The sequence below is a fragment of the Mus caroli genome, chromosome 7 (assembly GCF_900094665.2).
Source record: "Mus caroli chromosome 7, CAROLI_EIJ_v1.1, whole genome shotgun sequence".
Lineage (NCBI taxonomy): Eukaryota > Metazoa > Chordata > Mammalia > Rodentia > Muridae > Mus > Mus caroli.
Genome location: NC_034576.1, coordinates 15,522,331 through 15,547,802, shown reverse-complemented (window position 1 = coordinate 15,547,802; position 25,472 = coordinate 15,522,331). Strand labels below are relative to the sequence as shown.

Below are 25,472 nucleotides of genomic sequence, written 5' to 3'. Positions count from 1 at the left end.
GTAGTTGGAGGAGTCTGTATGACTTAATATCACCTCCAGTTCTATCTAAGGTGCTTTTTTTGTACACCTTCGCATACACATCCCTTAACACCCTCCTGCTTCCTTGTAAGTGAAGCAAGCACAAGTCATTTGCATTCCAAAAAGTCCTTGCTGCCACATATCCAGGTGGTCATCTTGCCAGCTCTTTCATGATCCAGATAAGTGGAATTCATTTAGCTCGTGGCTTTGCCATGCTAAAGGATTTCCTCAGGACCAGGTGCCCTGCATGATCAGAACAGCATGCCCTGGCATGCTGCCTGAAGAGCCCAGCAGCCAAAGAGAAGTCAAGCATGTTTCACCAAGTAACCCTGCCTTCCATCCAAGACAGAAATAGTCTGGGTGTCAGCCCAAGTCCCCAGCATAGTTCCAACAGGCCATTCTGCCTAGCTGTCTTGGCTGCCCCGGCCCGCTGTGTGTTGGGAACACACAGACAGGCTGCCCTGCCCTAAGTGAACAGATAGTGGATCTTTTGCCATGAAAGAAAAGCAGGGTCATGACAATAGCCGCCTGACCTAGGAGAGTGTCTTCTTTTTGTACCTGGCTGCCTGTCCCATCTCTAGCCTAAGACCTGTTAGTTTCTGTCTATCCTTCATTCTCATCCCTCCATCTTACTGTAGTAGATCATCGCATTCCCGACTTCAGGTTTCCAGAAACCAAGGGGTCGGTGTCTTGGTGGTAGTAGTGGGATGATGCTGGCAGGTGTTGCCATCCTACGTTCCTGAGTGCACCACTCTTAAAAGCAAGGCTCAATGCTGATATTCTTGTGGGCAATATAGGCAAAACAGCCCCAACATGGAGTTCCTGTAGTCTCCCCATTTTTCAGATACAGATCTGAGGTGAGGCTATGGGCAATTGGGAGGGCAGGCAGGTCACTCAGCATCACTGATCAAAACCAAGAAACCTTGTCTGCAACAAGCCCTGGTCTACCCTTTGGAGCCGGTTATTTAAAAAATGTCTTAAGACCCACATAGGTTAACTAGGAAGGGTGAGTGTATCCAAGAGGCCATGAACTTGGCTAAGCCCTGAAAGCACTGCCACCTGTTGTGGGATATCTCAGACACAAAGAAGAATGCACACTATGGAAACAGCTAGACAAGGACTAATATCCCAGCAGTGAGCACCTACTAGTGCTGCATTAAGGTAATAGCTATTCTAAACACAGGATCAAACACAAACCACCCTGCTAAGATAGGGCCTGAACCTTCATTACCCAGAGAATGGGATTCAGCACATTGACCCTCAGCACCCTGTACCATGTTTGGTAAAGTGATGGCATTTGCATTCTGCAAAAGTTGCAGCCGTGGCAGACTGTGAGCATGTGTCCTGAAGGAAAAGCTACTGTGGTGCCCAGATACATCATAGATTATGTGAATGGGTTATGCCATGCCTTCTGAAGCCTCTGGGAAAGTCCACTGGATTGCTTGCTGACCATCCTGTCTGGGTAGAGTGTTATAACATGCTAACAGTACCAGTTACCTTTTTTTAAAAAAAAAAAAAAAAAAAAAGCTAAAGTGCTGATTTTTTTACAACCAAATATAGAAAGTAAAAGCATAAGCAGCTCCAGGTTTGCCTTGGAAGAAGTATTGATTCACTGCTAAAAGGGAAATCAGAAGAACAGAGTGGTGGTTACACAGAAACAGTGGTGCAGCCTGCTGCCCTTACAGAAGGACTTTTGGTCCAAAAGTCTGCCAGTGTGAAGAGAAAAGCTCATTTGAATATTAAAATTTTCTCAGAAAGCTGGGCTTGGTGGCACATGCCCTTAATTTCAGCACTCAGGAAGCAGAGGTATGTGGATCTCTGTGAGTTCTATGCTAGCCAAGGCTATATAGAAAAAAACATGTCTCTGGGATTGGGAAAAATGACCAAGAGCCAGTTCTCCTCCTCAGTTTTCAGGCTCCTGTGAAACATTGTGCCCCCAGCCTCTCCAGGGATCTGGATGGTTGAAGAGTAAAAATGAGCCATTCATAGTGAGACTAGTTCTGACCAATACTAAAGGCTCTGCAAAGTAACTTGCCTGTCATGTGCACACTTAGTAAGCTCATGTCACACTTGGTCATAGCCAAGAGGACAAAAAACAATAGTAAATTCTCTAAGAAGTGGATCTGGCTTTTGTCTGTTTTGGAGGGTGAGCAGTGGTTGAGACCGGGTCTCACTATGTAGATTACCATACCCAGTTTGTTTGCCCACTCCTTCTCTCCTCCCTCCCCGCCCTCCCTCCTTTCCTTCCTTCCTTCCTTTTTTATTTTTTTATTTTTATTTTTTTATCAATATCATATATGACCATGGTTAAAAATTCAGTAACAGCTAAGGGCTTGTTTACATAGAAAAAGCAATGGTGGGTGGCCAGAAATGCTTAAATGGTGGTTTGGAGTAAGCATTTTTTTTTTTTCTAGATGACCTAGATTTGTTTCCAGCACCCACATTAGTAGCTTAGACCTGTTCATAACTAGAGCTCCAGGGGATCCAACACCTGGCCTCAGGTCACCTACACTCAAGTGCATATATACAATTTAATAATTTTTTTAGAGCAGTCACAAAATTTCTCGACAACATATCTGCCTAAAAGCATCTTTTTGTTTTGTGTGTATTGTATGAGTTTTATTGATACTCAAGAAATTTAGGTAGAAGAGAGACCTAAATTTAGGTAGTACAGAGGCCACTTTCTAGAGCCACATTTGAAAATGTATTGTTCCTCTCCAAAGCAAACCAGAATGCTGTAGCCTGTTTTGTACAAGCTCCCTCCCTCCCCCTTTTTAAGATTTATTTATTTTACGCATGTGAGTACACTGTTGTTGTCTTCAGCCACACCAGAAGAGAGCATCAGATCCCATTACAAATGGTTGTGAGCCACCATGTGGTTCCTGGGAATTGAACTCAGGACCTCTGGAAGAGTAGTCAGTGCTCTTAACCACTGAGCCATCTCTCCAGCCCCCTCCCCTGCTCTTAATGCTGGCTTCATTTAAAAAAAAAAAAAACAAAAAAAACAACAACAAAAAAAAAAAACAACTGCAGAGTGTTAGTAAAATACCCAATCAAAAATGGTAAAACCTAGCGGGCTCAATGAAGATCATGTCTATGGAAGCTCTCCCTCTACCTTTCATGTGCACTTTGTCTATTAACTTCAGCATTCTTATCGCCACAGTAGAACTGAAGGCAGCCTGCCTTATGGAGCTACTGTGAAGGCTCCTCTACAGAAGCATAGCCAGCACTGTACACCTGGGCCTCATTCTGAGCACACAGCTCATTATCATGATATTGTTGGGTACCACCTCCCTGGGCCAGATACTAATCTTAAACAGCATCCCATACAGATGGTTATCCACTAACAAGAAAAATAAAAAGTTCTGGACCATTCTTTAAATGACATCCATGGCTATTAATAGTTATTTTATGTATTGAGAGAATATTTGCCATCCTGTAATTTCTATTCTTAGTCATGCTCTGCTCCCTAGAGCCATTGAAACAAGACGATTCTAGATGACAGTTGTTCAGATATTTGAAATAGTGACATTGACTACTCTCTTTTCTTTTTTTCTTGTGTGTGTGTGTGTGTGTGTGTGTGTGTGTGTGTGTGTGTGTACTTGCCTATGCAGAGACCAGAGGTTAATAATCAGGCATCTTTCTCTCATTGGCTGTTCTTACTTTTTAAGACCAGATCTCACTGAATCTGAAACTTGTTGTTATAGCTAGATTGGCTATGCAGGTCCACCTCTCTCCAGCCCCCAGAGAAGATCATTTGAAACCAGAAGGGCTATTTAAAAGATGGAAGGCTGCTTGTTGAAGTATACTTTAATAAAGAAGGGTTCTTTGGAGACTTAGTGGTAGGCAGGGTGCCTCAATCTCTGGTAAATTGACATAGTGCATATCAGCCACTACTAGTAAGTCTGCTGGCAGGTGTGAACTAGTCACCCTAGAATTCTCTTTCTGTGTTTGTGATGACCCTGGCATGCCCTACTGGATTCTGGTGTATCTATGTGGGACTCTGCTTGAGCCCCCAGCCTATTCTCTGTATGATCTCAGGCCCAAGTCAAATGGTTTTGCTCTACTATACAGTATCCTGGTCTCCACCCATTTGCCAGCCCACTGGTCACTTTTAGCCGTCATGATAGGCACAGTCAGCTCTTGGTGCTGTTTGTTTTTAATTGATTGTAAGTGGTAGTTGTAATAAATTGTGCTTGCTAGGCTAATGATACCTTTCCTAAATTATGCCATGGTGTTGGGTACAACAGCAACAGGATTGCTATTTTAAAATGAGGTTTGGTAAAACAAACAGGCAGTCCGCTTACAGGAAATGCTGAGCTGATGATTAATTGATGTTCTGGAGCTGGCCCTTGCTCTCAGATGTACTGTTCCTGTGATGATCCTGTAGTGAGGCTACAGCCCACACCCTACTTCATTTCCAGATAGAAGACGTGTAGTTTCTTTTCTGCCGCCTTGTGCAGAGGGTAGAGATGCCTGGCTTAAGCTGTCTGTTGGCTCTTTCACAGTATCAGGAATGCCTTTCCATTCTGGGACACAGTACTTCATCATATTGCCATGTTAAAGAGGCTGATACTTAGGGACATGAAAGAGAGCTTAGAACATGGTTTCAGATTAGTTTATGAAAACTGGAAGCTGCTGATACATACCCGTGGCTTGTTCACATATGTCCAGTTCCTGCTAAATTAGGTAGAAAGTTTAAATGTGTCTAAGATCATTTTCTTAAGTCATTGAGGAATGAGACCATGGTGAAATTATTAAAGCCAGTGTAATGACACTTGCCTGTAATCCTGATGAGGGGGAAGTAGAAAAATCACCATGAAGTCAGGGCCAGCGTGGGCTACATAACAAGACCGATGTCATCTTTGAGGAGGCCATTGTTGTCATCATTATTGGCATTATTGTATTGAAAAAGCCGGAGATGTAGCTCTCAATTGGTCGGGATTTACCTAGCACTCAGGAGAAACAGAGTCAAGGCAAGGAGCAATGAGTAGGTCGTTGGCAACAGTAGAAAAAACAGTATCTCCAAAGTTACATGGGGAACTAGAGAGATGGCTCAGCAGTTAAGAGCACTGCAAGCCGGGCGTGGTGGCGCACGCCTTTAATCCCAGCACTTGGGAGGCAGAGGCAGGCGGATTTCTGAGTTCGAGGCCAGCCTGGTCTACAAAGTGAGTTCCAGGACAGCCAGGGCTATACAGAGAAACCCTGTCTCAAAAAAAAAAAGAGCACTGCAGCTTTTGCAAGAAGACTTGCATTTGGTTCCAAGCAGCCATATGGTGCCTCACAACTGTTTATAGTATGGTTATAGGGGCTCCAACACCCTCTTCTGGCCTTACATACATGCATGCAAACAAAGCACGCAAACACATGATGTGAATACATTTTTAAAAAATTTTAAAAACATGCCAGGTGTGGTGGTGCACACCTTTAATCCCAGAATTCAGGAGACAGATGCATGTGGATCTGGATCAGTCAGGGCTACAGAAAAACTTTGTCTCAAAAAAAAAAAAAAAAGAACCCAAGTTTGATTCTGAGCACTCACATCCTATGGCTCACAACCGCCTGAAACTCCCAACCTCAGGTTCAGAAGACCTGATGCCTCTGGCCTGGGAGGGCAGCTATACTCTCATGCACAGCATACACACAGACATACAAATTTTTGTTTAGTTTTTTGTTTTGAGACAGGGTCACTATGTAGCCCTAGCTGGGCTCACTATATAGACCAGGCCTCAAACTCAAAAATCCACCTGCCTCTGCCTTCCAGTAGTAGTTGGGGTTAAAGATGTGTGTCCCTGACCTGGTTCCTACACATCATTTAAATTTTAAATTAAGGTAGTTTTTTGGTGGGTGGGTATGGGTATGTGGGTTTATTTTTTCCAAGACAGGGTTTCTTTGTGTAGCCCTGACTGTCTCTGGAACTTACTCTGCAGACAAAGCTGGCCTTAAATCCAGAGATCTGTCTGTCTGTCTCTGCTTCTCAAGTGAGTGCTGGAATTAAAGGTATGCGCCAGTACCACCTAGAAGATTTAAGTTTGGGGTTTTGTTTTGTTTAAAGAAAAACAAAACAGACCATCCATTTTCCTGAGGAGACTGCACCTGGACCCCAGTTGGTACATGAGCTTGGAGCAGCATTAAGTCCAATTTGATAGCTGCCAGGGCAGAGCTGTGCCGCCAAATAAACACTCAAGACTACCCTGCCCACTGTCCATGTGGAAGAATAAACATCATCATGTTTCACTGACTCACAAGTGAATGGATGAGGGGGTACACTGGGACCCCAGCAGGCAGAGGATAGCATGGCCAGAGGCATGATGGCTCCTCTTTGGCCAGGTGCTCCTGTTGAGTTTGGTGCTTTTTAATTCTATAGGGTCACAGGTCTCTATGGGCATTAAGCTTTTTAGAAGGGGAGCTGGTGACTTCTGATACATATTTGTCATTAGTCCAGGGTTCTAGAACACATAAGCCTGTGGGACCGTGGGTGTAGGAGAAATGGGAGAGAACCTGTGTCCCGCCAGAGTTCCGGTGCTCTGGACGTGCTTTCCATGGGCCCTGGGTGGGTGTCTGGCTGAGGGAAGCCACGGAATCCCAGCTCAGCGGGGGGTGGGGATGGGGGACAGGGGACAGTCCTAGGGCATCCCACCCTGGATACCTCGAAAGAGCTGGGCCCTGGGCAGCTCGGGCAGCTCCAGGCCGAAGGGAGGAAAAGGCAGGGGGAGAGGGTGCTTGATGGTTCCCACACACGTGTGAGAGTCCTTGGTCCGTGGCTGCAGCATAGGAAGGCCTTCTGGCGGGAGGTTAGAGGTGGCTTGTTAGGAGAAAGCCTATCCCATCATTCAAGCACGGCAGGCCTTGATAAGCAGAGACAGTCTATGGTTTTAGAGCTTTATTGTAGAAAGGCAGGGAGAAGGAGGAAAGGTAGAAGGAAAGAGAGAGAGGCCGGCCATGGCCACGTGGAGAGAGGGGAGAAGGGAGAGAGAGAGAAGGAGGGCTAGAGAGTAAGAAAGGTGAGGCCTAAAGAGAGCAAGGAAGGGCCAAGCAGCCCCTCTTATAGTGGGCTGGGCTATCTTGCAGTTGCCAGGTAACTGTGGGGGTGGAGTCTAGCCAGAATGCCAGAAGCTTGGGACTTTGTCTGTATGACTAGTCGATAGTCATAGAATTATGGAGTTGGAGACTCTGTGGTGTCAGGCACCTGGCTCTGGGGACGTGGCTCGATTTTCTGTCTCATGTAGAGTTCTGTACTGGGTCACCAGAGCAAGCCCCATTCAACCAAAATAGGCTGTCTTTCACAGTCCCACATAGACCAAGGGGTTTTAGTCACCCAATGGCCTCTCCAGAGGCAGCAGTGAATGCTGACAAGTGTTGAAGTGCCTGGCTCTCAGAAGTGCCTGATGTCTGGGACGTGCAGTCTCTCCCCCACAACCTCTATTCCCCTCGAATCCTCAGTACCTTTCTGCTAACTAACTAGCACTGCTAACTAGACTAGATCATGGTCTTCAGAAGGGAGGGATATTGTTTCTTTGACAGCAGAACCCATCTCAGTTTTCACAGTGTTGTCGCAGTGCTAGATTAGATGTGTACTCATGATAGCAGTAGACTTCTTTCCTTGGCAGCTGGAAAATGGACTCTACAGTTAGCTCCAAGGAAAGCCTTTCTAAGTGGAAAAACGGAAATTATCCTGGGGTTTTGTTTTAATATTTACTTTTTGTATGTATGTATGAGTGGTATCTGCATGTATGGTATCAGACCCCCCTGGAACAGAGTCAGTGACGGTCACCATGTGGAGGCTGGAAGCCAGACCCAAGTCCTTTATAAAAGCAGCAACTATTCTTAACTGTTTAGCCATTGCTCCAGCTCTTACATTATGTTTTTGTGATTTGATTTTTTTTTATGATTAGTCTTGAAAAAAATGCTTATGGTTAATTTTGTTCTTGTTTGGTTTGGTTTGGGTTTCTGGCAGGGTCTTACTGTGTAGCCCTAGCTGACCTGGAACTCATTGTATAGACCAGATTGGCCTTGAGCTTACAGAGATCCACCTGTCTTCTGCTCCTTGAGTGTTGGGATTAAAGGTTTATTACATGGTGCCCAGCAAAAATTTTTAAATTTTTAATTAGCATGCTTCAGAAAAAGTAATAAAGAGGGGCTAGAGGGATGGCTTAGCAGTTAGCACTAGAGGACAACCTAGGTTCAGTTTCCCTTTGCATAAACACATGTAGGGAAAATACCAATGCACGTAAAATTAAAATCCACTTAAAAAGAAGCAAGTAATAAAGAGCCAGGCATGTGGTGCATGTCTTATTCCTAGCACTCAGGAGTCAAAGGTCAAGCAAGTCTCAATGAGTTGGAAACCAGACAAGACTACATATCAATACCTTGTCTCAAAACAAAGAAATAATTTCAATAAAACAAGAAGTCAGGCTAGTGTAGTACTGAGATAACTGGATTTCTGTTTTGTTATGTTGTGTCTTTTGAGTCATAGTTTCTCTGTGTAGCCCTGGCTGTTTTGGAACTCACTGTGTAGACCAAGCTGGCCTCGAACTCAGAGATCTGCCTGATGGATGATCCTGAATGCTGGGATTAAAGGCATGTGCCACCACCACCTGGCAGTAATTGGATTTCTTGAGCCCAGGGATTCAAGGGCAACCTGGCAATAAGGCAAGACAAAGTATCAAAAAAAAAAAAAAAAAAAAAATTTTTTTTTTTTTTAACACTCTATCCATACAGTGTTGTTCTTAATTCACGGCTTTACTTAAAAAAAAAAAAAAAAAAAAAAGCTCATACCATGTTCAGGGTCCTTGATGTCCTGCAAATAGCAGTGGATCCTTACAGCAGGAACCCAAATTAGTGGCACCTGCCTTGGCTTTCAAATGAAACAGTACATCTATAGAAGAAAAAGTAATGATATCTGCATCATAAATCTGAAGGGGACCTGGGAGAATCTCTGATGTGAGCATCATCTTTAAGAACAGTGGCCTCTTTGCTCCTAGGGCCTTGATTTACCAGATCTAAGCAGCCTTCAGAAAGCCTCATCTTCTGGTGGTTACAGATCCCAGGGCTAACTACCAACCCCTAAGGTGTCTACCATCTTCCTGCCATTGCTCTGTGTGACACAGATTTTCCTCTGTGCTGTGTGGACATTGCCATTCTATGCAACAAGGGAGCTCAATCAGTGACTCTGATGTGGTTGCTAGCCCAGGAAGTTCTGCACATGTATGGCACTACCTCCCATAAGCACCCACGGGACATCATGCCTGATCTCTACCTTAAGAGATCTTGAAGAAACTGCAAAAGAAGAACAAGCACAGTGAAAAGGCTATGACCAGGGAGAAATGACAGAGCGAATGGACCGCACTGGCTCCTCAGCTCACTGCTGCTCAGTCAGAGGTGGCATACTGATCTAACACTGTACAGGTGCCTCTGTCTGTGCCTGTCCAGTAATTCCAACCATTGAAGACTGGTCTGCAACTCCTATGGCTCAGGCCAGTGAATGGGTTGGAGCCACCACTGAGCTGTTCTGCAAACACTTGAGCAAAAGAAAGGAAGATGGGTGGGAAGTAAATGTTTTCTTTTTTAAAAAAAGTAATGGCAGAGGGGTGGAGGAAACAAACATTTGTTAATATCTAGAGACCTCTTTAAAGTACAAAATGAGAATCACTACAGAGGGAAATCAGCAGTATTAGTGAGAAATAGACCTAAGCCGGGGCTTGGGGTATTCTGTGGTAAAGCATTTGCTGGGCCAATTCCTCCCTAGCACTGCTATAACACAAAAAGCTACTTAAGGCTTTCTACCTGTGAAAGACTGGGAGAACCTAAACAAGGGTGAAACTGTTTCTAGAGTCATTGTGTATGCTGGGATCTTTAGAAACATGGTGTGTGACGTGTGCTTTGGCTTTTCTGTTACTGAAGATCAAACCAAGGCAGGTGGCCTACCATTGAACTGTACTGAGAGCTCAGTCAGCTCCTAAGGGCTGTGTTATAAAAACATGAACACACTGAATAATAGAGAAAAATGTCATGGGATGCTCCATATGTGGAAGAAGGGACAGTGTGTCAATTCTTCGTTTATTTGGGGTCAAGAAAAGCTTATTGAGTGTCCAGCAAGGGAATAGCTGAGGTGAGGCACACTGGGCCTTTCTTTCTGCTTTCTGTGCCTCTGGTACTGGAATGGAGATTCTGCTCGTAGCCAGCAAGTACTATATATAGCACTGAACCACATTTCTAGCCCTTTATCTTCCTTTTGATTTTTGTGTGTGTTTGATTTTTACTTATTTTGTTGCTGGTAGAGGTGAGTGTTACTTCTCCTTCCCTGGGTTCCAGAGATTAAGCTCAGGCTATCAACCTTGTCAGTGCCTTTGTCTGCTGAGCTGTCTCACCAAGCTCGTATTTGGCCTTCTGAGACATGGTCTCTCTCTGTCACCCTTGTAAACCTGGGAACTCATCGTGTTGCCCCAACTGGACTTATTATGACACCTGCTTCCTACCTTCTAGAATTACAGGTGTGCACCACCATGCCTGACTTTTTATTTTTAATTGGAAAACACTCAGGCTGGAGAGACAGGTCAGAGGGCCTGAGATTTGGTAGCTCACAACTCCCTGTAACTCCAGCTTCAGGATATCCTTTGCCCTTTTCAGTATGCTGTAGCCACTTCACTCATGTAGCATACATACACATATATAAAACCAAAATCAGTCTTTTGTTATTTTTTTTTAGAAAAGGGTAAAGGCTGGAGAGATGACTCAGCAGCTAAGAGCTCTTCCAGGCCGGGCGGTGGTGGCACACGCCTTTGATCCTAGCACTTGGGAAGCAGAGACAGGCAGATTTCTGAGTTCGAGGCCAGCCTGGTCTGCAGAGTGAGTTCCAGAACAGCCAGGGCTACACAGAAAAACCCTGTCTCGAGAAACAAGGGGAAAAAAAGCTCTTCTAGAGGACCCAGGTCGATTTTTCCAGCACCGTTGTGTGGCCTTCATTGGCACCAGGCCTTTTTTATGGTAATACTCAAGACTGTACATTAAAATGTGGTTAATCTTGACAGGATATAGTAATGCATGCCTTTAATTCTAGCACTCCAGAAATGGGGAGAAATAGATCTCTGAATTTGAGGCCACCCTGGTCTGCATATCAAGTTCCAACATTGCTAAGCCAAATAAATGTTGTAGAGACTGGAAGATCAGATGTTCAAAGCCAGACTAAACTACATAATACCTTATCTTTGAAGTAAAGGAAGGTGGGACCCAGTAGTGTGATACTTTTAAGTAAAAAGACAAGGAGCTGAAGCATCAAACAAAGTACTGTTAGCCCTGCTCTTCCCTCATGGTGGGAACCTTGTGGACTCTGCAAACAGCCCCTGTCCCCATACACAGACCCTCCCCCTGCTCTCCAGCGCTGGGTCATAGGACCTGCTTATTCTTTGTCCACAGGACTGAGCACTGAAGGCATCTACCGGGTCAGTGGGAACAAGTCAGAAATGGAAAGTTTGCAAAGACAGTTTGATCAAGGTAAGCCATCAAACCTGAGCCGGGCCTGGGGTACTCGCCTCGCTCCCAACTGTTGCCTGCCACTATTATAGGTTTCCCTAGCCTTGTCTCACTTCTCTGAAAGAACCCCTGACCTGGGAAGCATTTGAATTAATGATCAGGCCAGAAGTATCTACATCTCTACATCTCAAAATGGCCCTGTAGGAGAGAAAGTGGGGGAACATTTCCAGATACCTGAGACACTAAGCTGCAGCTCCCACTTCCAAGCTGAACTCTTGGGCTGCCCTGTTCCTATGTTAATCTATGACAGTCTCCAAGCTAGTGACTCAGCTCTTTTTTTTTTTTTTTTTTTTTTTTGGTTTTTCGAGACAGGGTTTCTCTGTGTAGCCCTGGCTGTCCTGGCCCTCACTTTGTAGACCAGGCTGGCCTCGAACTCAGAAATCCGCCTGCCTCTGCCTCCCGAGTGCTGGGACTAAAGGCGTGCACCACCACGCCCGGCGACTCAGCTCTTAATGTGAGAAATGTCCACAGTAGATGCCAGGCCATGTCACCAGTGTCAGGGCAGAACAGTGAAGTACTCTTAACTATCGTTAGCCAGAGAGTAGAGAAGCAGAGAGAACAGGGAACAACTTCTGGAGCAGCCAACACCTGCTGTCATGGGCCAGCTGACAGTGCCACCTTGTAATCATGAACCACTGTTGAAACGTCAAGAATATGTCCTGGTAAAACACATCTTCCTTATGCACATGTCAGATAATATACTTACTAAGCCAAGATGTCACCAGGTAGAGTTATCTTAGAATTATCTGACAGGTACGTATAAAAATCTGAATCGCTGGTAATCCAGAGAGGAGAACTTCATGCCCATCTGTAGACAAGTCTTACAGAATCAATCATGCAGTGAGGCCTAGAGAAAGAAGGGAAATGAGAAGGGTCAGTGGAGCGGTGGGCTGAAAGAAAATGAGGATTCTTCCTCCTTCCATCAGGATCTGGATGAAGATATGACTGTGGTTGGCAGGAATAGAAGTAAGGGAATAGCTGAAGCTCATCAGATCCCAGTTGAAGGGCAGGTGGCCTAGGCAACTATGATCCCCAGTCATTCTTCTCCTTCCCACAGGCCAGAGGTGACCTGTCAAGCCATGTGTGTGAACCTAGGTTGCCAGCTCTTCTACACTCCATGCTAATCCCAAGCCCCTGCCCTGGGCAACATATATAAGCCTTTTCTAGGAGCTTTCTTTGGCTTCTGCTAACTTAGATGGGTCTGGCCTTACTTGGTTGGCTTTCTTTCAGACCACAATCTGGACCTGGCAGAGAAAGACTTCACTGTGAACACTGTGGCAGGGGCCATGAAGAGTTTTTTCTCAGAGCTACCAGACCCACTGGTACCATACAGCATGCAGATTGACTTGGTGGAAGCTCACAGTAAGTACAGACAGCCTAAGAGAGGCTCCAGGTGGCCTTCCCCTTTTTTTTTTTTTTTAATTAGATTTTTTTTTAATTTACATTTCAAATGTTATCCCCTCCCCACCACCAACAACAATCTACCCACTCCTGCTTCCTGGCCCTGGCATTCCCTTACACTGGGGCATAGAGCCTTCACAGGACCAAGGGCCTCTTTCCTCCCATTGATGACCAACAAGGCCATCCTCTGCTACATATGCAGCTGGAGCCATGAGTCCTACCATGTGTACTTTGGTTGGTAGTTTAGTACCTGGGAGCTCTGGGGTTACTGGTTAGTTCATATTGTTGTTCTCCTATGGGGCTGCAAACCCCTTCAGCTCCTTGAGTCCTTTCTCCAGCTCCTCCATTGGGGACCCTGTGCTCAGTCCAATGGATGGCTGAGAGCATCCACCTCTGTATTTGTCAGACACTGGCAGAGCCCCTCAGGAAACAGCTATAACCAGCAAGTACTTGTTGGCATCCACAATAGTGTCTGGGTTTGGTAACTGTGTATGGGATGGATCCCCAGGTGGGGCAGTCTCTGGATGGTCATACCTTCAGTCTCTGCTCCACACTTTGTCTCTATAACTCCTTCCATGGGTAATTTGTTTCCCCTTTTAGAAGGAAAGAAGTAGCCACACTTGGCTGTTCCTCCTTCTTGAGTTTCATGTGGTTTGTGAATTGTATCTTAGGTATTCCGAGCTTTTGGGCTAATATCAACTTATCAGTGAGTGAATATCATGTGTGTTCTTTGCGATTGGGTTACCTCATTCAGGATGATATTTTCTAGTTCCATCCATTTGCCTGAGAATTTCATTAAGTCATTGGGTTTTTTTTTGTTTATTTTTTGTTGTTGTTGTTTGAGACAGAGTTTCTCTGTATAGCCCTGGCTGTCCTGGAACTCACTTTGTAGACCAGGCTGGCCTTGAACTCAGAAATCCGCTTGCCTCTGCCTTCCAAGTACTGGGATTAAAGGCGTTCACCACCACCACCTGGCTAAGTCATTGTTTTTAATAGTTGTGTAATACTCCATTGTGTAATTGTATCTATTCCTCTGTTGAAGGACAATCTGGGTTCTTTCCAGCTTCTGGCTATTATAAATAAGGCTGCTATGAACATAGTGGAGCATGTGTCCTTATTACATGTTGGAGCACCTTCTGGGTATATGCCTAGGAGTGGTATTAGTGGGTCCTCAGGTAGAACTCTGTCCAATTTTCTGAGAAGCCGCCAAACTGATTTCCAGAGTGGTTGTACAAGCTTGCAATCCCACCAGCAATGGAGGAGTGTTCCTCTTTCTCCACATCCTTGTCAGCATCTGCTGTCACCTGAGTTTTTGATCTTAGCCATTCTGACTGGTGTGAGGTGGAATCTCAGGGTTGATTTGATTTGCATTTCCCTGATGACTAAGGATGTTGAACATTTTTTTTTAGGTGCTTCTCAGCCATTCAGTATTCCTCAGTTGAGAATTCTTTGTTTAGCTCTGTACCCCATTTTGTAATAGTTACTTGTTTCTCTCGAGTCTAACTTCTTGAGTTCTTTGTATATATTGGATATTAGCCCTCTATTGTATATAGCGTTGGTAAAGTTCTTTTCCCAATTGGTAAGTTGCGTTTTGTCCTATTGCCAGTGTCCTTTGCCTAAAGAAGCTTTGCAATTTTATGAGGTCCCATTTATCAATTCTTTTTTTTTTTTTCTTTTATTTTGTTTGTTTTGTTTTGTTTTGTTTTTGAGGCAGGGTTTCTCTGTATAGCCCTGGTTGTCCTGGAACTCACTCTGTAGACCAGTTTGGCCTTGAAATCAGAAATCCACCTGCCTCTGCCTCCCCAAGTGCTGGGATTAAAGGCATGTGACACCACTGCCTGGCCCCATTTGTCAATTCTTGAACTTAGAGCATAAGCTATTGGTATTCTGTTCAAGAAATTTTCCCCTGTGCCCATGTACTTGAGGCTCTTCCCCACTTTCTTTTCTATTAGTTTCAGTGTCTCTGGTTTTTTTTTTTTTTTTAAAGATTTATTTATTGATTATATGTGAGTACACTGTAGCTGTCTTCAGACACTCCAGAAGAGGGGAGTCAGATTTCATTATGGATGGTTGTGAGCCACCATGTGGTTGCTGGGATTTGAACTCCGGACCTTTGGAAGAGCAGTTGGGTGCTCTTACCCACTGAGCCATCTCACCAGCCCAGTGTCTCTGGTTTTATGTGGAGGTCCTTGATCCACTTGGACTTGAGCTTTGTACAAGGAGATAAGAATGGATTGATTTACATTCTTCTACATGCTAACTGCCAATTGAGCCAGCACCATTTGTTGAAAATGCTGTCTTTTTTCCACTAGATGGTTTTAGCTCCTTTGTCAAAGGTCAAGTGACCATACATAGGTGTGTGGGTTTATTTCTGGGTCTTCAATTCTATTCCATTGATCTACCTGTCTGTCACTGTACCAGTGCCATGCAGTTTTTATCACAATTGCTCTGTAGTGCAGATTGAGGTCAGGGATGGTGATTCCCCAGACGTTCTTTTGTTGTTAAGAATAGTTTTCCCTATTCTAGGTTTTTTGTTATTCCAGATGAATTTGCAAATTGTTCTTTCTAACTCTGTGAAGAATTGAGTTGGAATTTTGATGGGGATTGCATTGAATCTGTAGATTGCTTTCGGCAAGATGGCCATTTTTATTATCTTCCTGCCAATTTATCTTACATTTTACTATTTCACACTTTCCTGCCAATCCATGAGCATGGGAGATCTTCCAATCTTCTGAGATCTTCTTCTTCAATTTCTTTCTTCAGAGACTTGAATTGAAATTCTTGTCATGCAGATCTTTCACTTGCCTAGTTAAAGTCACACCAGGGTATTTTATATTATTTGTGACTATTGTGAAGGGTGTTGTCTCCCTAATTTCTTTCTCAGCCTTTTTATCCTTTGTGTACAGGAAGGCCACTGATTTGTTTGAGTTCATCTTATATCCAGGCACATTGCTAAAAATAATATTGTTGGTTGGGAGTCGCTACAATATGAGGACCCGTATAAAGGGTCACACACAGCATTAGGAAGATTGAGACCCACTGCTCTAGGATAACCATTGTGTGGGAGTTTTCCCATTATCTGGCCTTAGGAGAATGTCATATGCCTTGAAGGATCTGACCTCTTGAGGCTGCCCACCATAGGGCACATATTCTATTATTTTTGCCAAAGGAAGCCTTGGCTCTTGTAAGGGAAAAAGGGGAAGACCCAGAAACAGCAATTCCTCTACAGCTACTGAAGGGGTTTTTGGACAGTGATCTACCTAGTTAGTTCCAGGACAGCCAGAACTACATTGTATAACCCTGTCTCAAAAAGAAAAAAGAAAAGAAAGAGTTCCCTTTCCAAGCATTAAGAAAGAGGTCAGACAAGAAAAGAGGTATGGTCCTGGGCTAGCTCATCACTGCCTCACTCAAGCTTTACTCTCAAGGCTGTGTTTATAGGCCAAGTGGCTTCCAGTCCTGAGTCCCTGCTCCTCTAATGAACCCACCCCAGCTGTGGAGGGTGCAGGGCTCAGGTTATTTACACATGCTCTGTTTTAACATTTGTTAGCCTCTCCTTTTTGCCCACCTACCAAGACTTCGAGGCAGCACTTATGTGGGGATCATCTTAGACTCATGCTGTCTCTCTAGGGTAGGTCAGAAGGAAGTTCAGGAGGCCAGCTGCTGGAGACCCAGTTCTCACCGTCTTTGCTTTGCCTTGACCTGGCGCCACCTAGAGGCATATTGAATGCTGGCACCCAACAGAATACCATTGTTTCTTGGAACAGCTGACATTAGCACCTTTTTGTTTGGGGAGGGGCAGAAGAGGGTTTTGCTGATAGAAGGCTATCTCAGGGTTTCTATTGCTGCAACAAAAACACCATGACCAAAAAGCAAGTTGGGGAGGAAAGGGTTTATTCTGCTTACACTTCCACATCGCTGTTCATCACCAAAGGAAGTTAGGTCAGAAACTTAAGAGACGAAATCTGGAGCAGGAGCTGATGCAGAGGACATGGAGAGTGAGTACTGCTTACTGCCTTGGTCCTCATGACTTGCTCAGCCCAATTTCTTACAGAACTCAGGACCAAGTCAGGGATGGCTCCACCTGCAGTGGGCTTGACTCTCTCCCATAAATCACTAATTGACAAAATGCTTTACAACTGGATCTCGTGGATGTATTTCCTCAAGTGAGGCTCCTTTATCTGATGACTAGATTGTGTCAGGTTGACACCAAAACCAGCCAGTACAACTGACCCTTATCAAATTGACACACAAACATCACTATTAAACCAGAGGCTTATTTGCCTTTTTCTTATGAATAATTTTTCTTATTTATCCCCAAGATCTCACATTAAAAACAACTTTAAAAGTCCCTCAGTCTTTACAAACTCAAACACATTAAAATTTCATTCCCTTTAAAATATCCAATCTCTTTTAAAATTCAGAGTCTGTTAACATTCAAGATCTTGCAATTATGGGTGCCAGTAAAATAAAAAATAAACCAAATATTTTCTTACTTCAAGAGGGAAAAATCAGGGCACAGTCACAATCAAATCAAAGCAAAATCATACTCCATCTGTCCAAGGTCTAGGGTCCTCTCACAATCTTTTGCACGCCCCAGAAATGGTTGAGTCACTTCTCAAGCTCTGCCCTCTGCAGCACACAGTTTGTCTTCTAGGAACCGCCTAGCTCCACTCCGCTGCTGCTGCTATTCTTGGTGGTCATTTCATAGTACTAGCATCTCCAAAAACTGCTGGGGTCCCTTGCTGTAACTGGTCTGCACTTTCACCGATTGGCTCATAGGCTATCTTCATGGAGCCAAGCCTCAACTTCTGAGGCTGCACCTTCACTAATGGCCTCTCATCAAGCCTCACCTGTTCTCCATGCCTTCATGTCTTTAAAACCTGAGTGACTATTACACATTACCAAGTCTGGCTGCCAACATGAGGTACAACTGTGATCACCTCTGGCACATAGTTTTTGTGTGCTGACTCTCTCAGGAAATACTTCCCAAAGCATTTTACCTCAACAGTCCTGGTCTCTTCTTAATCACTGCTAATTTCTTAGCTCCACCTAACCAGCATCAATTGTCCCAGTAATGTAAAGGTTTCATTTCAGTAGTTCTGGTCTCTTGTTCATCACAGTTGACCTGAACCTCAGAATCTTAATTCAAAATAGCCAATGGCCCTGTTAGAGTCTTCAATCTTCCCTCTGAAACTTCACAAGGCAGGCTGTGCTGCTCTCGATATTCTTACCTTCCAAGTTCCTAAGTAACTTCTCACTGAGCTCTCAACACTCAATGGCTTTCTAGCCCAAAGTTCCAAAGTCCTTCCACAATCTTCCCCAAACCATGGTCAGGCCTGTCACAACAATACCCTACTCCTGGTAATAACTTCTGTCTTAGTTAGGGCTTTACTGCTGTGAACAGATACCATGACCAAGGCAACTCTTATAAGGACAGCATTTAATTGGGGCTAGCTTACAGGTTCAGAGGTTCAGTCCATTATCATCAAGGCAGGAGCATACAGTGTCCAGGCAGGCATGGTACAGGCAGAACTGAGACTTCCACATCTTCATCTGAAGGCTGCTAGGAGAAGACTAAGCTAAGATAAGGGTCTTAAAGCCCATGCCCACGGTGACACACCTATTCCAGCAAGGCCACACCTCCTAATAGTGCCACATCCTGGACAAAGCATATTCAGACCATCACAGAAGAACCACTTTCCTTCCTCCAGTCACTTCTGACACCTAGTCTGTAGGTTCGCACAGCTCAGAATGTACTGCACAGCAGCCTGGGACGGTTGGAGTTTCATAACTTCCTCTTCATTGCATACTTTTTGGATCCCCACTAGTCATCTGGGCTACCTTCTTGCCTGGGCTGTCCTTTCTTGACTGTCTGACAGAAGTGAGAAGGGTCGAGGGGATCTCACTGACATGGTACCTAACAGCAGAAGCAGCAAATGGAGGACAGGGCTCTATGGATCAAGGTGGGCTTAACTGAGTCAGATGCCCAGCAGTGAAAAGGTTGTGTCAAGGGAAGATTGCTATGTCCTAAAGTAGCACAGGTTTCCATGGCAACAGCACCTTGACCAACTCTTTTCAGTTATTGCCTCAGAGCTGTGTGTGTTCAGGCTTGCATTTGGTTCCACATCCCATCACAACAAATACCAAGGTCACTGTCTGATTGTTCTGTATGCATCAAAATTTCACAGTATTGAACACTACTGAGGAGTGCTTACCAAGTGTGCTTATTAGCCAGTTGCCTTCCCAGCTTAGTCAAGGTGACATGGAGTTGGGCACCACCAGAGCTTGCAGATTGTTGCTTGCTGTGTGCAGCAGGCTCTGCTGGATCATTGATGCATGTTCTTAGTCACCAGTGAGGTAGAGGATTGTCTCTCCATGGTACAGAGGAGCCCAAGGCTCTGAAAGTGACACAACTTGGCCGAAGGCCCAGGTCATATGCTGGGGACTTAGCAAGCTGGAACTTGAATTCCTACTTTTCCTGGAGGAAGCTGATGCTCTCGGTAGACAGATTCAGCTAGCTGAGCTGCAAATGCACAAAGCTCCAAAGTAGAGAGTAGTGAGGCAGAGGGGTCCTGAGCTGTGGCTTCAGGAAGAGGCTAGAGTCATAGGCAGCAGGTGGGAGCTTTTTGTTACCCTCTCTTCCCTGACACCTCATCCTAACCAGGACATATTTCCAACCTGCATGGCCTTTTTCTTTCCAGTTCTCCACCACCAGCACAACCAATCCCTTCCTTGTCCAGAGTCCCTCTAGTCTGTCTGGTCCCAACAAGCTGCCTTATGGCTTCTGTGCTGATAGAAGTCCTAGAGCTAGGTCCAGTTTGAGTCAGGGACACCAAGCCAAGGAAATTGTTCTCAATGCAGGCTTATCGTCTACCCTTCCCATGAGGCAAATGAATACAGCTTAGGCTACATATACTATACGACTGACAGCCAGATTGTGGGATGGATTGCCCTCATTCCTTTGTGAGCTCCTGTTCCCACACTACCTCAGGATGTTGCATTCTCTTGTCTATCCAGATAGCTGTTCAGGGACCCTGTGTTCCTCACTACAAGTACATGTGTTATGCCCTGTATAGACAAAGAGACATGGCCATGACAGATAATATTTGGTTGCAGCTGCAGTCTGGTGGAGAAGAGACACTACCCCGCATGCTGCACGACCATGCCTCCAGAATAGTCTGAATATTCAGTTTTGAGCCAAACAAAGGGTACTCCCAGCCTGGCCTTAGCCACATGGAAGACCAGGTTACACCTGGGCCTGCCTACATTTCTCAAGCCTCTGCCCAGCTCTCCTACTACATTACTATAAATATGCATAGTTCCCAGCCTGGAACCCAGTTGGCAGTAAACAGTCAAGGTGGGATCAGGGTCCTTGCCACAAGGTGTTACGGCTAGTTCTTGTACCTTTTTGTTTGTTTATTTTATTTATAGTTTGGGTGGTTTTGATGGCTGAGGTTTTGGTTTTTGTTGGTTTTTGGGGGTTTTGTTTTGGTTTGGTTTGTTTTTTGTTTTTTTGACAAGATCTCACTCTATAGTACAAGCTGCCCTCAAATTCTGGGTTGATCTTCCCATCCCAGCTTTTCTGGTGCTGGATTTCAGGTGTATATATACCCTTTAGAACCCTGGTTTGTGTATACTCTGAGGACGTTTGTAAGGTCCCCGGTAGTCATGACCTTCTCTTCCTTAGGGCTTCCTGAGGATGTTACCAGCTGCAGTGTGTCTATATAGACTGCACCTTGGTTCTTCTGGCCCCTGAGTACCTGCCCACAACCCCACTCCATTCCTTTCACAGGCTCTAAGACATGGTAGGCAGTGTGGAGCAGAGAACAGAGCTGAAGCCCACATTCTACCTGGATGCCTGCTAAGGATTGGATAGAGAAAGCACCTGGAAAATGTTCCCCAGGGCACTGTAACAGTGCAGATATAAGAACCTTTTGTCTCCTAGAAGACAGAGGGTTCCAAATGAAATCTCAGTGTCAGGAATGGGGTGCTTCTCTCTTCTGTGTTGGTCAGAAAGACACCCAAAACAACATAGGGTATTACCGTGATGTCTGGTTGCCCACCATAGCTCAATGAGAAGATCCTGTTGCTGAAGACACCACTCACTTTTGTATGCAGGACACAGATTTCAACCTCAACTGAGCAAAAAACTCACTATTGGCTAACCTACATATTGCCAGAAGGTGCTCTGTGGGCTACTGTGAGAGAAAAGACATTAATAGTCCTACCCAGAGCTCAACCCTGCATATTACAATACCTAGCAAGGTAAAAATGGTAGCATAACAGTTATGATTCAAACAAACTTCTTCCTGATTGGATATGGTTAGGTATGAGCCTTCTCCCCAACAGGAATTTCATATCAGGTACTGTAAATATATTCAGTAGTCCATGACTGAGGAGATCGCAGGCAAAGTTTTAAAAAAAAGGCAGTGATGGAGTACTGTCGGAGTAGGGTCTGGCTTACTGGTGTGTAAGGGGTGTGCCTAGTATGTGAGGATCCTAGGCTCCAGCCCCAGTACCTTAAATAGAGGGACCAGCCTTGCCTTAGTGTGCCTAGGGCCAGACTTTGCAAGAAAGATCCTATAGCTCTCCTGGTGATCCTTCCACCAAACACTTGGTCTTCCTCAGTGCTCATGAGCACAGGGATCTGGCAGGGAATCAAACAGGTTGGAAGGGAGAGGGAAGGAGTACAGGATAGGAACCAGCTAGGTCTTTCTTATGTTTCTGACCCAAGAGAACACCAGGAGGAGTGTGAGCTTTCCCACAGAAGGGCTTGAATCAGTATCAGAACAGTTCCAGCACTACCTCAGGGAAGAAACACCCATCACTGCTGCTCCTCAGGTGGAAGTCCAGATCTCCTGCTGAGTGAAACTGCTGTCTGTGACATGCTACCACACAGGTGTTAGATGAGAAGAAACATGGTCATGTTCAAGACATAGGGTACCTATAGGGACCTGTGCATGCTTGCATCTGAAAGGGGTTCCCTTGTTCTCGTAAATGAAAGTGAGCCATGCTCATTCTTGTGTGTGCTTGTATCATCAGTCACCCATCCTCCCTCCTGTGACTTCTTTCTGCTAAACAGACTTCTTACTAAAACACAACAGTGAACTATTTTAAAATTCTGGGCTACAGGTCAGCCATGGAGGCTGAACCATTGAAATGACTCTGGTTAGAAACTGAGGCTGGACTAGTTCACACATCAATTCCTGTGGCTTCAATCATCTTCAGACAGGCAGACAACTTGCACTGCTCAGGTTCTCTGCTGGTCAGAACAGCTCCAGGCCCTCAGCATGTACCCATCTTTGAGCTCACCTTGAAGCTCCAGTTCAAGAAGTGGGAGACTTGAGTGACCTCAGCTGTCACTTGCCCAGCTTCACAGCTTCAGGGTGCTGCAGACAGGATTGTTACCCAGATCACCTGACTCAATTTTGGGCTCTAAACTGCAGCCAGTTTACACAGCACTCCTCTGTGACTCACCCAGTGTGGCCTTCTAGAATGTCCTCTACAGTAAAGGCGTGGTCTTACCTTTTTCTTTTTTTTCATTTTTATTTATTAAAGACAGATTTGGCCAGGCGTGGTGGCACACGTCTTTAATCCCAGCACTTGGGGGGCAGAAGCAGGCGGATTTCTGAGTTCAAGGACAGCCTGGTCTACAAAGTGAGTTCTAGGACAGCCAGGGCTACAAAGAAACCCTGTCTCAAACCCACACCCACCCACCCCCCCAAAAAAGAAAAAAAAAAGACAGATTTGTGATAGGGTCTCACTATATATAGCTCAGACTACCCTGGACCTCACCACGTATACCAGGTTGGCCTCAAACTCACAGAGATCTCCCTGCCTCTGCTTCCTAAGTTTTGTGTGGTCTACCACCACACCCATCCTAAAACAGATTTTGTTTTTAATACAATCTATTTTATAGTTTCTTTTCCAGATTCTCCCCACTATACTCTCTTTTTTCTCTTTCATTTAGGAAACAAACAGGCATCTAATAAATAATAAGATAAAATAAAAACAAGCCAGAATAGTACAAAACAAGCAAACTAACAGAAGAAAAGAGCCAAAGAACAAGTTCAGGAGACAAACACAGAGACAGACATTCATACACACTGAAATCCCAGAAACATAGAATGGGAAACCATGATATGTATGCAAAAGAACCTGTTAGGGTTGGGGCTGACCAAGCATGGTGAGACAGCCTCCAAAAAGTGTCATTGCGTTCATTTTGTGTTGACCATCTACTGCTGGGCATGTGACCTGCGTGAAGAATGCTTTGTACACCATTAGACTCCAGCAGAGAAAACTGATTTATTTGTGAGCACTTATCAGTCGGAGATAGCTTCTGGGTTAGGGATGTAGGCTTCCTTACCCTATTTTTAATCATTTTTTGTTGTTGTTGTTGTGTTTTGTTTTCTGAGTCAGGGTCTTATTCTGTAGCCTAGACTGACCTCAAATTCACAATCCTCCTACTTCAGCTTTCCCAGTGCTGGGATTACAGATGCATACCACCATGCCCAACATGGCCTTGGCCTAGGCATGATGTGAGTATCTGAAGCTCCGAAGTATCTGAGGCAAGAGGACACGATAGTTTCAGCAGGGTCCAATGAGGCTGTGCTCAAAACCAACAAAAGCCATTGTAGTTTGGTTTTTGTTTTGTTTTGGGGGGTTGTGCATGTAGTGGAGGTTAGCAGACAACTTACAGGAGTCAGTTTTTTATACCCTGTGAGTCCCAAGGATCAAGTTTAGGTTGTCAGACAGACCTGACAGATAGTGCTTTTGTTCATGGGCCACTATGCCATTCCACTAGCACACTGTAAAACCACAAAGCAGTGGCCACAAGGATGCCTTTCTGTGTGCAGAGGAATCAGAGGTGACCAGTGTCCCTCTATTTGGAGTCTTTTTTTTTTTTTTTGCCTCCTGCCAGAATGAGCCAAACTTAGCTTAGTTCTGCAGGTGGTTAGTTCAGATCCCTGCTCCATGGCCATTCTGTCTGGTTTCTTCTTTCCCATACTCAAAACTGGGCAGAGTGTGGAGATGACTGGCCTGGCATGGCGTGGATGACATGCTTCCTGTCACGACACATTAGAACTCTTAGTGGCCACAGTAGGTGTCAGTAAGAACAGGGCATGTGGTCCCTTTGAGCTGCATAAGAATCGCCCACTGTATCAGCCCCTCCGACAGAACATGTGCAGGGAAGGACAGAGCCCTGGTCTTGTGGCAGACCCCCTCCTTCCATGGTCTGTCAGTGTGGGTGGGTGGCAGTACCCTCCGTCTGGCCAGGAAGCAAGCAGTCTTTCTGCATCAGAGTGCCTGTCTCCAGGGGCAACCAATGAGCAAAGAATGGTGTTCTTTATGGTAGAATCTGTGGATGGTTCGTCTTGGGGGCTAGGGGGAGGCAGGAAGCCCAGGCACACAGTACTGCCCTTCAGCAGGGGCCTGGGACATAGACCCCAGTCCAGGTGTGCGGCCAAGGGTGCAGGCTCTGAGCATGACAGTAGGATGGGACTGGCCTCCCAGAGGATTCCCAGAGCACACCTGGGCTGGCCGCCAGCCACCTGTCTGTCCTACCAACTGCTCTGTATCCATTTGGTGTCCTCAAAACACCCACCAAACTCAGCCCTGAAAGCCTTTCATTTTTCTCTCTCTTTTTTTTTAATTTTGTAATTATATTTAGGTACAGAAAACTTAGTGTACATTTAACCCAATTTAGTGGCAAGTTCTTTAGCCTTTGCTTTTTCCAGCTTGGCAATGTGAGCCACAGACTTAGGACCTAGGACGTTGCCTCCCCAGTGGCGACGGATCTCGTCATATCTGTCATTATAATTGGTCCTAATAGCTTCCAGCAGCTTAGCCAGAGCACCCTTGTCTTCCGAGTTAACCTGTGTGAGGACAACAGTGGTGCAAGTCTTCCTGTGGACCAGGTGCCCCAGCCTGGCCTTTCCCTTGATGATGCAGTAGGGAAGCCCCATCTTTCCACACAGGGAAGGCAGGAAAACCACCAGCTCAATGGGGTCTACGTCATGGGCAATCACCACCAACTGAGCCTTCTTGTTCTCCACCAAGGTGGTGACTTATTGACTCCTGCTCAGAGAACAGGCGGTCTCTTAGTTGGGACGTCGCCTTTGCCAGCAGCTTTCTTCTCAGCACAGACCAGTAGCCTTTGCTTCTTCTCTTGCTTTGTCTCTGGCCTGTACTTGTGGGCAAGCTTAAGCAGCTGAGTAGCTGTCTGCCTGGGTGACCTGGTTAATGGCAGGAGGGACTTAGAGCCGCTTGTAGAGGATGGCTCTTTGCCGCTGCAGCCTGATGTAGCGGGGCCATTGGACGAAGCGTGTTAAATCTCTTTTGGGCTGGATGTCCTGTCCAATGCCGAAGTTCTTGGGCCTCTTCTCGAACAGAGGGTTGACCACCTTCTTGGCCTCCTGCTTCTTGACGACGGCGGCGGGGGCCGGGGCCACCTTCTTCCCTTTGGCCTTCTTCCTTTTGGGCATCTTGCTCGACTGCTGGAGAGACCTTTCATTTTTCTC

At 45.4% G+C, this 25,472-nt stretch overlaps 1 protein-coding gene and 1 pseudogene across 1 annotated transcript in view; one reads left to right on the top strand and one right to left on the bottom strand.

Annotated features, from left to right (window-relative positions):
* Arhgap35 (Rho GTPase activating protein 35) overlaps window positions 1-25,472 on the top strand; it is a 119,470-nt gene that overhangs the window by 90,328 nt on the left and 3,670 nt on the right. Inside the window, exons 4-5 of the mRNA XM_021166185.2 lie at window positions 11,434-11,511; window positions 12,781-12,912. Coding sequence (XP_021021844.1) covers window positions 11,434-11,511; window positions 12,781-12,912 — 210 coding nt within the window. The remainder of the gene's footprint in view (window positions 1-11,433; window positions 11,512-12,780; window positions 12,913-25,472) is intronic.
* LOC110297433 lies at window positions 24,645-25,436 on the bottom strand (annotated as a pseudogene).